Below are 16,580 nucleotides of genomic sequence, written 5' to 3'. Positions count from 1 at the left end.
CATAAAGTCATTGCGCAAGTACAGAATCAAGGTGGATGGAATAGAGGACGAGAAGCACATGGCTGTGTTTACAAAAAAAATGTATGATAAACTTTATTGCCGATTACATTAACTGCAATTTACATTTTGAATTCATGTTGTTATTTTGGGGTTTGTTCGTGGACTGGGGAACGATGTTGGGGGATGTCCATAGAATTTTCCCATGTTGTAATTCTCTTACATGATGAATAGGATGTCAACATTTTAACAACCCAGCTTTACCAATCATCCATAGAAATGTCGTTAACTATATCCTGTTGATCGTCTATAGACTCATCATCATCTACTGAACTTTCGTCATTATCATCTGATTCCATTTGCTTTTGTTTCTGTTTTGGCTTAACATTTCCATTTTTCTTCTTGTTGCTAGTCTCTTCTTCTGACTGCTCATCATCATCATCGCTACTGCCATTAATGTCCTCTTCGTCTGAATAGTCTTGACTATCATCATCGTCATCAAAACCGTCCATATCGTCGGAATCATCATCATCTGATGGAAACAATTCAACAGGCTCATTTTTATCCTTAGTCTTCTTTGCAGCTGCTTTCTTCTTTTCAACTTTTGGAAGTTTTTCATAATCTTCAATTTCTGCATCTGATGATGCCTCTTCAATATTCTCAACCTTGGCGACCTTTTGCTTCTTCTTATTAGTCTTTTGCCATTGAGCGTACAGCACTTCAATAGGCGTTTGACCAGTTTTATGATTAATTTCCCAACTCTTGATGTAATTATCGTCATTAAGTGAAAATGAAATTTTTTGTCGCTCATTCTCAATGTAATTTGAATGCTCTGTGATCTTGTCAGCTAGCACTTTCAATTCCTTTGCATATTTAAGACTTTTTGTCTTCTTAACAAACTGATTAAGTGACATTATGAATGGTAGAATTAAGTCTGGAAAGGCGATGCTAGAACATTGATAATTTAAATATTCTAATGTTGTTCCATAAACTTGCTGTATTGTCTCGTCTCGGAACGCATTTTCATCTAAATGTCCTTTTTGTATACGCAATATACACATGAATGAAAGTGGTTTCATTGCCAATTTTTTATGTTGTTGATTGAACGTTGTTGAATTTAAAACTTCAATTATGTATGGCAGAACTGGCACGAAAATATTTGTTGCTTTCGTTATGCTAATTAAAATGTTAATGCAGTGGAATCGTAATGGAAAATATTGAGCACTTGACTTTAATTTAATGACTCCATTAATAATGCTCACTAAAGGATAAATCAATGCATGTATTTTCGGCTTGGCGTCTGATTTTGATGACGTATTTGGAACATATGATAATACGTCGGCCCATAACTTCAAGCTGTTGATATATTGCCAATTATAAACTTGTTGATAGTGCTCTTTCTTCTGTAGAATTGTCGCATTACGCAAATGTATGGCCAATTGACGAATGAAAAGAAAAGCATGATGGTACGCGACATTCAAGTCAAGCAAAAAAAGTTCTGTTAAAGAACGACGCATGAAATTTATGGATGGTAGTGTATTTGGACTCACGAACTTGCTATTTTTAACATATTCCATATACATCGTTCGTAAGACTTGATTTAAATTTTCTGACTGAGTCCTCGTTATTTTTAATATGCATAAAAATGCAACAATTCTCACGGATTCCTCGTTCGTTGACCACAAATGAATCAATCGCTTTAGAACTGGTTTCGTTATACTCTTGAATGCGGTGAAAAGCGATGCAATTTGGTGTAAATGCTTGAGGATGACTAACAATATGTTGTTACTTGCAACTGTTTCCAAGAGCTTTGTAAGATCGGTCAGATAAGATCGTAATGAATTTTTCAATTTACTGAATCGCTTGCTTTTCTGAATTTCTTTGAAACTGGATTTTAATGAGAGCCGGAGGCACTTCTTAATTGCCTTTTCCATGTTTAACACGCACAATTGTACGATACCATTGAATATTGCAGCACCTTCTACTTTATATTGAGTTGGTCGAATATTGGCATCTTCAGAAACTGAGATTAAGGCAGAATTGAATGCTTTAACGACATTTCTAATAGTTTCAGGCGCAACTTCTTCAGATTGGAGATTCTGTTCCCATTCTCTAAGCATTTTTAATGTAATTACATTCTTTGCCTTAACTTTATCATCATCGTCTCCTTCATAGTCACTCTCGTCACTAGCAACTTCCAATTCCATTGGAACATGAGCATCATTAGTGCTTTCATCAAGTTCTTCCTCATTATCGGATTTTTCACTACCATCTCCGTTCAAATTCATTGTAAAATTAAGCAACTTTTTATCATTTTTCTCTAAGAATTCATAAAGTTCTGGATCTGTTTTGTCTAAATTCTTTAATGATACTTTTGATGACTTTCCGTTCATTTCACCCGTTTTGTCTTTTTTCTTGACCTTATCCTTCAATTTTTTCTTATCCTTTGACTTTTTAGCAATTGTCGGTTCTGGATCTTCATCGTCCACTGTTTTTGAAGCTACTTCCTCAAAAAAGCTATCGATACTCATATCTTCGAACTTCTTTCCTTTTGTTTTCATCTGAAAAAGTCAATAAATATTGTTAATGAATTGTGTTATGTTTAATTAATGTATAATTTCTTACTTTGAATAATTTTTATGTTTCACGATGTTTAAAAACAATGTGCTTGATGAGATTTTTGAAAAATTTGCGTGGAAGTTCAAAGAATTTTCTAAACGTACAAATTTGAATTTAATTTTTCCGTTAAAATGACAACAACGATCGCAGAGCAATAAAAATTTAAAACTGAGATGTGACGATCGTGAGCATATCACTCAATGAACAGAGTTCAAGTGTCCAAATTTAAATAATGTCTCGGCATGCAGACGATGTAAATGAAATAAATGTCAATAAAAATCAAAATTTATTCTCAATCAGAATTATATGCAATCAATTATTAATTTTACTCTCAATTTTTTATGTCTGTTAATTTAATAAAAAATAAAATTTTATAATATTGCTCACTTAACGCTCAACACACAGCCTGTATCTCTCTCAAAGTTTCATTTTTCTTTCTTCTTTATTTAGAGTTTTCACTTTATGAGAATTTCTTGAGTCAAACCACACACAGTCCTCAGTTTTAAACTTCAAGTCGTTACTGCTAGTTGGGAGAATTTTAACACTGGTTAGTTGTTTATTATAATAATAAATTAATATTTGCTACCTTAGTCAATTGAATAATTTTTTAACAAAAGAACTCCTTTATTTTCGAGCCTAATTCGGAACTTTATTTTGTTCTATCCAATGAAGAGTGCCTGATTCTTCTGCTGAAATGATATCGCTTGCAAAATGTAATACTAAAGGGGTCCGTGATTTAAATAAATAGCAAATTCAGTCAATTATTCACATTTGAGCGTTGACAATTTGAAAAGTTCAAAAATTTTAACCGTTTTTCAATTTTGAATTTTTCAAGTTAGGCAATGAACTGAACTGAAATGAACTGGATCATTGAACGAATTTTTGACCCAAAATTCTGTTCTAAAAATTCAAATCTTGAAAATACGTTAAAAAACTAATTTTTTGTGCAAATAAATTAAGACAAAAATTTATTTAAATCCGAGACCCAGCATTAAAAGAACAGTGAAAGAAGTTAGTGTTGAGCAAAAACCAATGTGTGCAATATAAATATAAATCCCAACAAGTTATAGGAAATACTATGCAACAAATAAATTAATACAGTATGCATATTTTCGATGACGGACGCGTTGTGTAAGGTCAAAGTGTATTCTAATGATAACAGAGCAATGTAAACGATTATACTAAAGCTCTCTCTCTATGATTTAATAACGTTATGTTAATAAACAACAAATAATAATAATAGTAAATATGTTATTTATCGTAAGCCTGCACGTGTCTAATGCATTTGACATTTTATCACTCAAATCATAAGAGTCAATCACGTGTGCACATCATCAACATGCAAATTTTTATATAGACTCATAATCTCAGTTATTTTTTTGTGCTACAAAATAATCAGAAAATTGAAATAAATTTTTTTATGGAGACAAGTTTTTTATTTTACTTCTCTCGTTCGTTCCTTTAACAAAAAAAATGTGCGAGTGACGGAATTCTTTCGCTTTAAAATATCATCAATTCCTAATATGATTGGCATTTTGAAAAAAAAAAAGAATAGAAAATAAAAATTCTCAAAAAGCTTTAGCAATTAGTGATAAAAACATTTTTATGGACGCGGAAGACTTGAACGCATTTTTCCGGTCTATAATGTGAAGTTATATATCAAGGATATCAAATCAATTAATTTAAAAGTCAACACAGAATATATTTGAAGCGACTTTGAGAATAACGACCTTTTTGAATTTGAAATTTTTGAAGTAAAAAATGAACTGGAATGAAATGATGTGAATTTTTGAATGATTTTTTGAACTTAGAAAAGTGAACCTATCAAAATTCGAAAATTTAATTTTTTAACTGTGAACTGAACTGAGTGAATTTTAAACTGAAAATGTGTTCTAAAAATTCGAACTTCAAAAGTTCAAAATCAACTTCCAATTTTTGAACTTATGATAAGTTCAACATTGAACTAAACGGAATGAATTTTAACACAATTTTTGTTCTGTTCAAATTTAACGAACTTTTGAAATTTAGGAATTTTGCTAAGTTCAAAAACTTAACGAATTTTTCAATGCTATCGATTGAACTTGAAAACCACAAGTTTGTTCTAAAAATTCAAACTCCAAAAATCCGTTGACTGACTAATTAAACTGATAAAGCTCATAAATAATGATTTTTGGTCATTAGTACTCAATGGAAAAGGTGATTTTTGCCACTTCCTGATACAATCGATCGAACAAAAAGATTTGCACGGAATATTAGTCTATTGATATTACATTGAGATAAGCTTAACACTCGTTAATACTTGAACAAAAGTGAGTTACATCATTGTATGAATTCTAGTAAATCACCCAAAGTGAATGATCGACTTATCGCAAAAAAATGCTCAAAAATGTTAAAATGTTTATCAATTTAAGCCAAAACCGGTTTCTATGAATCATATGAAGCAAAAAATCAATCTCAGTTAGTGAATTTATTACTCTTTCGATATATTTTGTGTTCAAGGAATGTGTTTGACTATTTGTTCATCTTTAAAAGGCATCAGACTAATCAAATATTTAAAGAACATGATATTTAATAGTGGATATTTCCCGTCTCTGTCTTGTTCTCACCCAAAAAAAATATATAAATCACAGCCATCACATGTGTTTAGCATTCAAGATCAATCTTCTTTCATTCCTATCCCATCCTGACACCAACCAAACTAAAAAAGAAGTGACGAAGATCATTCAAAAAAAAAAAGTAAATATAGAAGTTTGAATGGCTCAAAGATGTTAATCAAATCAACCTCTGTATTCAGTCATGTAAAAAAAAATGCGATGAATTCAGTCTAACGTTTGAAAGTGAATAGGTGCTCAAGGTCAATTGTGCTGAAGGCAAGAGATTTTTTTTAGCGACTTTGGTACAATAAGAATTTAATTCCCCTTCTTAATGGAATTCTTATCATAAATTGACTTGGGTGGTCTGAGGATTTAATAATTTGGATTTTTTAAGAAAAAAAAGAATTTTTTGTGTTTTTAACGGAAATTTAAAATTTGAATTGTAGTCAATTGAACTTGACTTGAACTTTCCAAGTTCAAATTGATTATTCAAACCAGAGACTCCCTTAGAAAAATTCAAATTTTGATGCCTTTTTAACGGAAATTTTGAATTTGAATTTTGAACTTGGATTTTCCAGGTTCAAATTCATTATTCAATCCAGTTACTCCCTAATTAATTGCTAAACAACCTTAATACAATTCATAGTGAATCATGATTAATGATGGGAAGAACAACATGCAAGTTATTCATTAAATTAAGAATTCTACCTTTTTTATTAACAATATCTACACGAAAAAATAAAAAGAAGAATTTTGTATGCTTTGAGGAAGTCTCTGTACGTACAAAAAAAAAAAGAAGCAATGTCATTGTCTTTAGTCTTCGGATGTTCATGATCTTGAAAAATATAACTTCAGCCAACATTCGGCTGTAATAATTTAATGCAAGGTTGTTAACGCGCTAACGAATGTTTATTGATTAGCATAATCATAGTGTTTAGGTATAAGTTACAGTCTTTTAATCAACGGGAAATCAAAGAGAAAATTATAAACTGTAATTAGGGTCGATTATGAATGACGTCAATTGAAATTTGGGATTTTTCTTGGGTTTTTTTTATATCACATGCCAAATTTAAACATTCTCAAGACTCAAAACTGGTTCTTCCCGGACATTGACGTCATAAGTGAATGGCACCCTTAAATGAATGAAATTGATACGCACCTTGAATGAAAATTATTAACTGTGATATAGTAGACCTGCATGTAAATTAATATTCAGTGTGATCATTGACGATCAGCTGTTATCGTCAGATCAATTTAAACATTTAAAGTGAAAAATATGTTTGAAATTTTTTAACGAATATTTCAAATTCAAATTTTAACGGATAATTCAGATTTAAATTTTGAGTACTAAATTCAATAAAATTTTAACGAACTTTTCGGATTAAAATTTTGTGTACTAAATTCTATAAAATTTTAAAATTTTAACGGTTATTTCAAATTCAAATTTTGTGTACTAAATTCAAAAAATTGAACTACAACGGACAATTCATGATCAAATTTTGTGAACTTAATGATTCAAAATAATTCAAATTTTAAATGTTCGTTAGCAGCTGTTCATTCACAGATCAGCTATTCATCTCAATTTGTAAAGCATAAAAGTCTTTGACCTTTGAATCAAAATAACTTCTTATTTTTCGCAAATATAAATATTCTATTGTCATGATTTCAATTCACTTCCTTTCTTTTAACACCTGACTTGATGTTGATTGTTGAAAAAAAGTTCATGGGACAATTTTCTGTGAAAATAAATAAAAACAATGAATGACTAAGCTGTAGGTTTTTGGAAGTAAAAAAATATATTAAAATTTATGCAAAAATGCTATAAAATTCACATAAAATAAATTGCTCTAGTTTGAAATGTAAGCATGAATGAAGATTGCATAATTTAGATATCATTTGGATAATGATGGGGTACTTAAGGGGACCTTTGATTTAATCTTTATGAATTTAGTCAAATCTATGCTGACTTAATTATGATTTGTAGTGGGTTAATTAAGTTTAAGTGAATTCAAGTTAAACCCAGGTGGATTAAATTTAAATCCAACTGGATTTATTTTTAATCCGAATGGGTTTAATTTGTAAGATCCTTCAAAATCTGTACTAAAAAGGATATTCTGTACTAAAACATTCATCCTGTACTAAACCTGATCTCTAAGTATATTAACAAGCTACATCCAACAAATTAGTGTTAATAAAATTGCAGAAATAAGACATGGAATCCTTGAATAAATTCAAGATTTAAGCTTAATAGTAGAATGTGAATTGCTCCATTAAATCGATTATAATATTAAAAAGTATTAAATTTCGGATAAACTTTGCAATCGCTTCACATTGAATTATCCTGAGTTATTTCCATCATAAATTTCTCAATTGATCAATAAATTGTTTATTGGTTGCTGCAAATATTTCAAGAAATAAATTAAACTGTACCTTTATCTTGACACACGTGCTTCTTAAATAATTTCACACAACAATGCATATACATATGCAATAGAGAGACTCGTAATATTACCAAAAGCTGTTTACTAATTCAAAATTTGTTGTGAAAATTTTTTGACTAAGCAATTAAGAAGGGAAAATAGGAAATGGCATTTATAATAATTTCTGTATATATTTATATAGTTTTTTTGCAAGCATAATCATTTCAGCTTCATTCTAAACAAAATTAGTTCTGAGAAACAAAGGCACAACCTGGCAAAAGCTTGTATAGATGAAGTCATTATGACTAATAAAAGCGCATTGTTGAATTAAAAATCCAGAATTAGCTTTAAAAAATTAAATTGCTGTTTTTAGAAATTTTGAAATTTTAACGGTTGAAAAATATTTGAATTTTTAACGGTCAAAAAATATTTGAATTTTGAACTTCAAAAATTAACGGTCAAAAAAAAAATTTTCTTTAAAATTCAGCCTAACAAGTCCAAACTTTCAAACACCAAATTAAGCCTTAAAATCATACTGGAAGTGTTGGCAAATTAACATAAATTAAAAATTCTCTTTTGCGTCTGCATTCCATATATAAAAGACTTAAATTTTATTAAAAATGTCATATGCTTAACGAATATACGTAGATATTTTGTAAGTGTATTTTTACATGATGCTGCAATTGCAATAACCAATGCAATAATGTGTAAAAACACACAAAAAGCAGAAAAAAATTGATTTTTTTTTTTTATTTTTGCTCTTAATATTTTTATATTTTGCAGAGAGAAAAGACAACAAAAAACTTCGTTTTTCCTCAGTGTGAATTGGACAGTAACAACAACAACAAAAAATAAATCGTTGAATTCTATGCATATATGAGTATTGGTACGCTAATAGTATGACACGATCAAAATGGTTAAGCCTTCTTGCTATAGCATTTATTACAATTGCATTCACGACAAAAGAATGTGTGGGTCAAAGTGAATCACTGTTACGTGTTGGAAAGGCAATTAATGTGTTCGTTCGTTACGGTTATCTTTCCATTTCAATGAAAGTCATATCATATAATGATACGGAGAGATGGATCTTTAAGGAACCCACGAAGAACGTTTTTCAAGTGCGTGAGAACAACATTCATTTAGACATGCGATGCATTTAATGCGGATGGAAGTTCAAGCGTTAAAAAGTTCAATAATTAGTTTTGAAGATTTAACGGAAATTTGAGATTTAAAACTAAATAAATTAAAATTTGAAATTCAAAAGTTTTGTACTAAAATTTTGAATTTTCATTTAAAATTTTTCAAATTTAACGAACTTTTCAAGTTCAAAACTTTTGTACTAAAATTTTTCAAATCTTAAATTTCCGTTAAAACTTTTGAATTTAGAACTAAACGGATATTTTAAGTTCAAAATTCAGAATTCAAAGTTTAACGGGCATTTCATGTTCAAAATTTTAGAATTCAAATTTTAACGAACATTTCAAGCTCAAAATGTACTAAAACCTTTTAAATCGTAAATTTCCGTTAAAACGATCTTGAACTTCAATCCGCATTTCCTCATCACAAAAAGCACCATTGTTAATAAAGCAATTATTTCTTTCTTTTTTCAACAACAATAACAACGTTTAGGGCCTGTCAATAGATGAAAAAATTGAAGATAATTCAAAGAACTTTAATGGTGATTTTCACATGGAATTTTGCGATAACAAGCAGCAATTATTTCAAGCATACTTCCGTGAGTTTAAAATCGAGTCAATGGCAAGTCCGTACAAAGCATTTCAAGCGGGATGGCATGCAGAAATAACAGCCAAAAAATTAGGGATTAATTCATCTTATATCATTGGTGATTATAGTTATGTACTTGTTAGAGTATCAAGGTTTCGCGAAAGTGCCAAATTGAAAAGGCCAATAGCACCAAATCAGCCAATCGAGGCCGGTGCTCTTGAAAAAATTAAAAATATCACCGTCGGAGATACAGTTTCGGTATTACAGTTTATTGAGAAATATGGCAGTCACTACATCAGCAGCTATGTGACAGGCAACTCTTTATATCAGGTATGACTGAAATCTTATGAAATATCAATTTAACATTGGTATTTAAATATTCTATTTATATTATTTTTTCTCATTGCTATTCATTCAGGTTTTCGTTTTTAATAAAAGAAATTATCAGCACATTAAAGAAAAATTAAAAACTCGTGGGTTTGCGTCGCTATCAAAGAACGATCTTTATGTAAGTGTTGTAATAGTCTGCTTTAATAATTACTTTAAACAGAGCTTTTGGGAGCTTTCAAAAAAGCTCAAAATTCAGAGCTTTATTTGGAAAATTTGGAAATCTTTGTTTTAATGAATTTTAGTCATTTGGATTGCTTTTGTTGGTTGTAATATTGATCATTAGTTTGCTTATGACCTAAAGTTTGATGCTTAATTGGGTAAAACCTTCCAAAAACAAGAAAAAGTGTAAAAATCTCAATTTTTAATATTTTTGTACTAAAAAGCTAAGATCTTCAAATTCTGTACTAAACCTAAGACTAACGGTTTTCCATATTTATCTTATAATATTGTGTAATATTCCTGCATCATAATTAATCACTGTTACTTTCATTCCACAGAACTTCTTCGCTCCCTGGTTTGCTGAGCATCTAGGAAGCATAAGATGTGCCAGCGGCAACAGTTCTGTTGAAAGATGGGCTACGCGGAAGCTGAAACTCAGTTATTATTTATTTACATACAATAGTCTGTTAAAATTGCATGGATCGACGACTTTACTGAAAGCACTTGATGAATTACTTGGAAATGAAGCAATTCTTCAACTAGAACTAAAATCACTTGCGGTGGCTATTAAAGAGCCGGAGAAAAGAAAATTCTATCAGGTCATTTTAGACAATACTATTAAATTATGGGAAGTCAATATGCCATAACATATATATGCACAAAAAAGTTCTTTATTATTATTAAAATGGACTCAAATTGAACAAAGCATCGTCGCACACATGACCACAAAGTTCAACGAATAATTTAAGAACCGTAATTTATACAAAATGGATAGACGTATCCGTGTATGGATGACATAAAAGTGTATTTTTTGCCGATCGAATAAGTTAAATTATTTAACATGAAGATGACATTGAAAATTTAACGGTTTTCAAAAATTCAAACTGTAGGTAGCTAAAATAAGATTAAAATTTTACAAAAACGTTGCAGTTTAAATTCTACAAAAACGTTAAAATTTAAAATTAATGAATATAAAAAGCCCGTAAAATGACATTCAATCAACCAAAGTGAACTAACACTTCTGTTAAGGCATGCAAGGTGAAGATTTTAAAAATGGCATTATTTTGCTAGCGCCACTAGTTTTCCTTAAATAAGTTATCATTTCCTCTAGAAAGTACATAAGCGTATGCTAGCAAAACATTAAGTGAATATATGAGCTTATTAGAATACATCAATTAATTAATGACTACTTTAGTATGCAAATAAGATAATTCTGGAAATACACATTCCTCAAGTTATATATGCTTCAATCAAACTCAAATTATGTGATTATTATGTCAAATTACCAGAAGAAGCTCTTCACTGCGCAATAATGAAGAAAGCTGTTTAAAGACTGTAAAATAGTAGATTTTTTTTTTTTCGTAGTAAATAAGTGTCCCAAAGTCTATTTTCTATTGTCTATACCTAAACTTGTGCCAAGTAAGTGATAGCTATTAAACTACTTCTATTAGCACTATTTCTTACATCTGTGATAGATTTTATGTTTTATTTCATGTAAAGATGTATGAACATTTTTTATATATTTTAATTTAAATTTAAATTAGCAAATAAATACGACTAAAATCTTTTATATAATTTATTACTTCAACATTTTTTTTCACTTTATTTCTTTTCTTTTTATTTTTTCTAAACATTTACTATGAATTATAATACAAATCATTTCACTTTCGAATTCTCAACAAATTCTCTTGTGATCCGATACTTTTGCACTTGAAAATAAAATGCAAATAAGCAAAAAAAATTATGTTAGAGATTTTCTTTTCTAAATAATTAAAAAAAAATTATGTAGATAATAAATTACAGCACTTTTCTCCTCATAAATATATAATACATAATAATTCTTCATATTTATAGCAAATATGGAGCAGAAATAAGTAATAATCAAGGTACATCAGCTATGAAAATGCTTGATTATGACTGTGCGGACTAGCTGGGTGACAATCTGATGTGAAATAGCTGTGAAATTGACATAAATCGCAAGATTCAAAAATTTAAATCCTGAGGATTAAAAAAAACGAGACTTCGGATTAAACTTCAATTTTTAAATCCAAAGTACAAATTTTTAATCGCAAGATTAAACTTAAACCGTTTTAAATAAATCCTAGGATTAAAAATTTAACCTTCAGTAGTTTTCAGCCACAGCACCAGAACAAAGAAGTATCATTAAGTAAGCATCACTCAGACGTCATCTCAAACATACAAAAGAGCTTATTTAGAATTCTAATCCACAAATTAAATTTGCAAACATCTTCAAAAGTCGAGTGTACCTTGTCAATATTTAGTGAGGCATAATAATATATCAACAAAAAAAAGCTTCTTTTATATACTTTATCGCTATGCGAATAATGGATTTATAATAATTTAATTTAATTAAAAACTCAAATAACTTTTAATGATAGTCAATAGAAATAAAAGCAATAAATTTTAAACTTCTTCTTTTTTATCTAAAAATGTTTTGCGGACAATTGCAGAAATATTTACTAAAGCTGTAGGATGTATCACGTCATTTATCATCGTCCTGAATACTTCCAAAGTGTACGATGAATTACGTCCTTAGTGACAGACAAATGTGATTTCGTCCATGATACATCCATTAAGTAGAAAAAAACAGTTTTAATGTTACAAAATCATATCACCATCACCAATATTCAACTGCCCGCAATTAGCTAACAATCATTTCTTTGTTGTATCAGATCCATTACCACGTGACAAATTAATTAATGTCTTGGGTAATGCAAATTGTAAATCGGGTAAAATAGTGGATATACCATTAGACATTTGATATGGTGGAATCGACGGCACATCTTGTCGTTCAAAATTATAATTGAAATTATTTGTTATAGTCATTGGTTGTTTATTCCTGGCATAAAAGGATTGATCATAATGACTATTGTTGCTACTTAAGAACGATGTTGTGTGATTGACATAAGGTTTTGATGGTTGATTCCACGATGGAAAATTAGGTTTTGATAGAAATTGACTAGCATTTATAGACGGTTTTACAATTGGAACACTTACAAAATCAGACCAGTCTGATGTGTCTGTATTATCACTACTCATTTTTTTCGTATCAGACGTATGATTTGGTACGGTATTTGATGATTGACTTACTGATTGAAAATCACACCACTCATCATCATCAATATTTTGCTTCTTTTTACTATCTATCTTGCATTTTGGAAATGCAGCCTCAATTCGACTAATTTCATCACTATCTAATGTATCATGCATCCATGATGTTACTTTTTGTTGACCATGTGATGATTCCGACATCTTTTGCATGCTATTTGCTAATCTTGATGGCGATAATGTTAATGATGAGTCTTCTTTAAATAGTGGTTGATGCTGTACTTTTTCAATTATTGGAGCTTTTTGCGGTAAAATAATTGGAGCTGCTTGAAAATCCGCAAAATCATCCTCAATTGGTTTTGTTGGAGCTTTTGTTAATTCCGTAAATACATCATATCTCGATACTTGATTTGGTAAATTTGTAACAGTTGTTGCCGTAAAATCATGATCATTAACAGCAGTGCTTATAATTTCAGGTTGTTTCGTTTCAATTACTTTTTGTGGCTCTAAAACAGTCAACTTTTGTGGTTCCAATACATTTGTTGGTAATAAAATAGCAGGTTTTAATGGTTGAATTGGAACGTCATTGACAGCTGATTGAAAATCATTAAAATCACCAAAATCATTGTCTTGTTCTGTTTTCTTTGATGATTCAAGACTATATTCAACATCATGATATTCCTTAATGACAACAGATCGTTTATCCTTATCATTCTCAATCGGTGATGACTCCCTGCTTACTTCACGTGCAACGGGACTAATACTTTTAATCGGTGTGAAAATGTGAGTTTCTGGAAGCTTGATAGTACGTTCACGGACAATTGTGTTGGCCACCTCGAATCGTTCACTTTGCCATATATGTTTATTTAAGCTATTGTCTATATCGGTACCAACAACGTCTGCGATCTTTTGTGTGGTATCAAATGCACCCAAATCATATGGCAATGATGATTCTTCATTTGGTTTTAACGTGTTAGCTTGCTTACCTAAAAAGAGATATTTTTACGACAGAAATAAAAGAAATTGCATTAATAAAAAGTGGTATTAAGTTACAGACATTGACTAAGTGCTAGACCGACTTCACTATTTAAATAAAATATTCAAATTTAGGGGCCAGTCACAAATTACTACACATATTGAAGAGAAGGACTTAATAAATCATAATGGACATGGAGCTTTCAAAAAAGCTCAAAAATCAAAAGCTCTGCCCAAAGTAAGTTAGGAAATCGGTTTTAATCTAGGACTGATAATAGAAATCATAAGAGCATAAAGAACCAAAAAATATAGATTAAAGCATGCGATAAGGTCAACTACGATACTGAATCAACGACAATTTAAATGTTTTCATTGATAACTTACTATTACGTTTTTTAATCACATATTTGTTCGAATCAAGAGTATCAAATTGTCGTAAAACATCATCAGTGTTGTTAGTAGTGCGAGAATAAGATGGAATTTGATTAAGATGCTCTAAACCCAAAAGATAATTGTTGTGTGCTACAAGGATGGATTTTTGATTTACCGAAATTAGGATTACATATTTTGTTAATTTATAAGATTTGAAAAAAGATTTTTTTTTTGGATATTCTTTTTTTTTGCAACACAAACTGATGGCCAACAACATCATTAATTATCTTAAAATTAATGTTAGAATATTTTAATATTCATCTTACCGTCCAATGGATTTGTTAGACCGGCAACACTCCAATCAAATTCGGGTACTATATCGGGTGCTTGCGGTGCGTCTGTCGACACTTTCTCAATGTCTTTATCTTTAGCTTTACTTGTGATTATGCTACTATTTACTGTACTATTAGTTCGGTATGATGTTGATGATGATGAAAATTTTGCTGGCTCTAATGGATTAAAGCTTAAGTCTGATGCAAATCGTGGCATGTTTGAAGCAGCCCATTGTGGTCCAAAAAGCTACAAAAAATATTTTTTTTAGCAACTAATTACATGTAAAGCTTAATTAAATTACTTACAATATTCCTTTCGTCAATTCCTAATGCCTTAATTAATATATGATTTGTTGACGAATCCTTATAATCGTAACTAAGTGCAAACGTTGATTCCACGTCGTTAACAATTTTCATATCATTTTCATTTCCTTTGTCTTTGTGTATAATTGGATAAATAGTGCTGTCGTCTGCATCAATTTGATTGGTCGGAAACATTTCACTTAATATCGTCTTGACTTCTGAATCATCAAGTATGCTTAATGTCTGGTGCGTTAATTGAATTTCTTGTGGTGGAACTAATGTTTCTTGTGAAGGTCCTTGATGCTCAAAATCATTAAAATCCCCGAAATCGTCATCATCATCATCATTATCGTTATTGGTCTCATTTAAGAATGTTTCGTCATCGATTACAGTTGATGTTTTTTCTATGCTCGTGTGAAACTCTTGACCTTCATTGCTATTACTAAAGCTTTGGAACTGATTATCAAAATTAACTTCAAATGCACTAAAATCAGCTTCAAATTGAAATTCATTTGGTTCTTCGACGACAGTCTTCTCGATTGAAATCTGTTGCTCTATATGTCTATCAATTGGAATGGCTTGTTCAAAATCATTAAAATTGTCAAAATCATCATCATCATCATCAACATTATCATTAATATTTTGTAAGTTCTCTTCCTCTATTCGCTGCTCTTCGGGCAGTTCCTCTAATTTATTTACCACAGTAGTTTCTAAATCATCTCCCCATCCAGCATCGTCATCCTCTGGCAGATCTTCAAGAATAAAATCATTTACTATACTTGTTGTATCCTTAATATCTCCATTATTATTCGATGTTAATTCTAATTCATTTTTATGTTCAATTGACGGCTGTATCTCAATTTTTTCAGTGCTTTCCAAATTTGGTGGGTTTATCACTTTCTCTGTAATTGTTTCGTCTTTTGGTACAATAATTTCTAAATCATTCACTTCAGCACTAACTGGATGATGATGAATATTCTCGATTTCGTCTATGTCAGCATTAATGTCTGGTATTTCTAGATCGTCTGCCTCATAACTTGTTTTGTGTATGAAAAAATCATCGACAGGTGGAGGACTGCTATCATATAAATGCAATACGTTGTTTGTAATCGTAGAATGTTCATTAATTGTTCTATTATACGAGGAAATTTCTTCGTCGTCAAGGTCGAAATCATTTTCATGTTCCCTTCTTTTATTTATTTCCTCATCAGGTGGTGGTAAATCACAATCCAGTTGTGGTGGTTCACAATCTATAAAAATTAATGGGTAATTAATTAACTTCTTTCGAGATTTTTCACAATTATTTGTTAATTCAATTTTCATCATTTTCCTTTGTTAAATTATAATAATCTTTAATTTACCATAAACAGACATCTCATCAATTATACTCTTATACTTCTAAATCCTTTAAATGTACACGTAATTTAATACAATTAAGTAAAATCTATTTTATGAATTTTTTTACTTCGAAAATTTCCTTTTTACACATTTAACACTTTTTTACGGTAGTTGGCGCTGCTTTCAATTCGATATACGAATATTTGGAAATATTTGTGATATCTGGTATATTAAGGCACTATAACTTGTTCTTTAAACAGCATTAATTTTATTAAATTGATTTTAGT

General features: G+C 30.1%; 3 protein-coding genes across 5 annotated transcripts; 1 reads left to right on the top strand and 2 right to left on the bottom strand.

The window, feature by feature from the left end:
• Positions 1-63: 63 nt before the first annotated feature.
• On the bottom strand, positions 64-2,780 carry LOC139095509 (nucleolar complex protein 2-like). The gene is made up of 2 exons (XM_070646879.1): positions 2,623-2,780; positions 64-2,558 (listed from the first exon to the last, which is right to left on the bottom strand). Exon 2 carries the CDS (start codon positions 2,556-2,558, stop codon positions 258-260), a length of 2,301 nt encoding a protein of 766 aa, XP_070502980.1. The 5' UTR covers positions 2,623-2,780; the 3' UTR covers positions 64-257.
• A 276-nt stretch (positions 2,781-3,056) lies between these two features.
• tsl (membrane-attack complex domain containing protein torso-like) lies at positions 3,057-11,489 on the top strand. 2 transcript variants are annotated; one of them, XM_070646910.1, is made up of 5 exons: positions 3,057-3,163; positions 8,414-8,748; positions 9,260-9,685; positions 9,774-9,863; positions 10,243-11,488. In XM_070646910.1, exons 2-5 carry the CDS (start codon positions 8,530-8,532, stop codon positions 10,549-10,551), a joined length of 1,044 nt encoding a protein of 347 aa, XP_070503011.1. In that variant the 5' UTR covers positions 3,057-3,163; positions 8,414-8,529; the 3' UTR covers positions 10,552-11,488. The 2 variants fall into 2 exon arrangements, with proteins under 2 accessions (XP_070503011.1, XP_070503012.1); XM_070646911.1 differs by lacking the exon at positions 3,057-3,163 and adding an exon at positions 8,092-8,285 and having other exon boundaries at positions 10,243-11,489.
• Positions 11,483-16,507, bottom strand: Afti (aftiphilin). Of its 2 annotated transcripts, XM_070646869.1 has the most exons (5): positions 16,317-16,507; positions 14,959-16,205; positions 14,647-14,899; positions 14,333-14,470; positions 11,483-13,959 (listed from the first exon to the last, which is right to left on the bottom strand). In XM_070646869.1, the coding sequence occupies exons 1-5, from the start codon at positions 16,327-16,329 to the stop codon at positions 12,578-12,580; spliced, it is 3,033 nt and encodes a 1,010-aa protein (XP_070502970.1). In that variant the 5' UTR covers positions 16,330-16,507; the 3' UTR covers positions 11,483-12,577. The 2 variants fall into 2 exon arrangements, with proteins under 2 accessions (XP_070502970.1, XP_070502971.1); XM_070646870.1 differs by lacking the exon at positions 14,333-14,470 and having other exon boundaries at positions 11,486-13,959; positions 16,317-16,459.
• Between the last annotated feature and the right edge of the window lie 73 nt (positions 16,508-16,580).

This window comes from Chironomus tepperi, unplaced genomic scaffold, assembly GCF_022539635.2.
Source record: "Chironomus tepperi strain 1889 unplaced genomic scaffold, CSIRO-AGI_Ctep_v1 contig_364, whole genome shotgun sequence".
In the NCBI taxonomy this organism is placed as follows: Eukaryota; Metazoa; Arthropoda; class Insecta; order Diptera; family Chironomidae; genus Chironomus; species Chironomus tepperi.
Note: the sequence above shows the minus strand (reverse complement) of the source record. Positions and strands in the feature narration are given on the sequence as shown.

Coding starts and splice junctions, on each gene's coding strand:
- LOC139095509 (XM_070646879.1), bottom strand. CDS start 2,558: ATGAAAACAAAAGGAAAGAAGTTCGAAGATATGAGTATCGATAGCTTT.
- tsl (XM_070646911.1), top strand. CDS start 8,530: ATGACACGATCAAAATGGTTAAGCCTTCTTGCTATAGCATTTATTACA. Junction 8,749..9,259: donor CCACGAAGAACGTTTTTCAA/GTGCGTGAGAAC, acceptor AACAACGTTTAG/GGCCTGTCAATAGATGAAAA. Junction 9,686..9,773: donor CAGGCAACTCTTTATATCAG/GTATGACTGAAA, acceptor CTATTCATTCAG/GTTTTCGTTTTTAATAAAAG.
- Afti (XM_070646869.1), bottom strand. Junction 14,900..14,958: donor GAATTGACGAAAGGAATATT/GTAAGTAATTTA, acceptor TATTTTTTGTAG/CTTTTTGGACCACAATGGGC. Junction 13,960..14,332: donor TGTGATTAAAAAACGTAATA/GTAAGTTATCAA, acceptor ATCTCTTTTTAG/GTAAGCAAGCTAACACGTTA.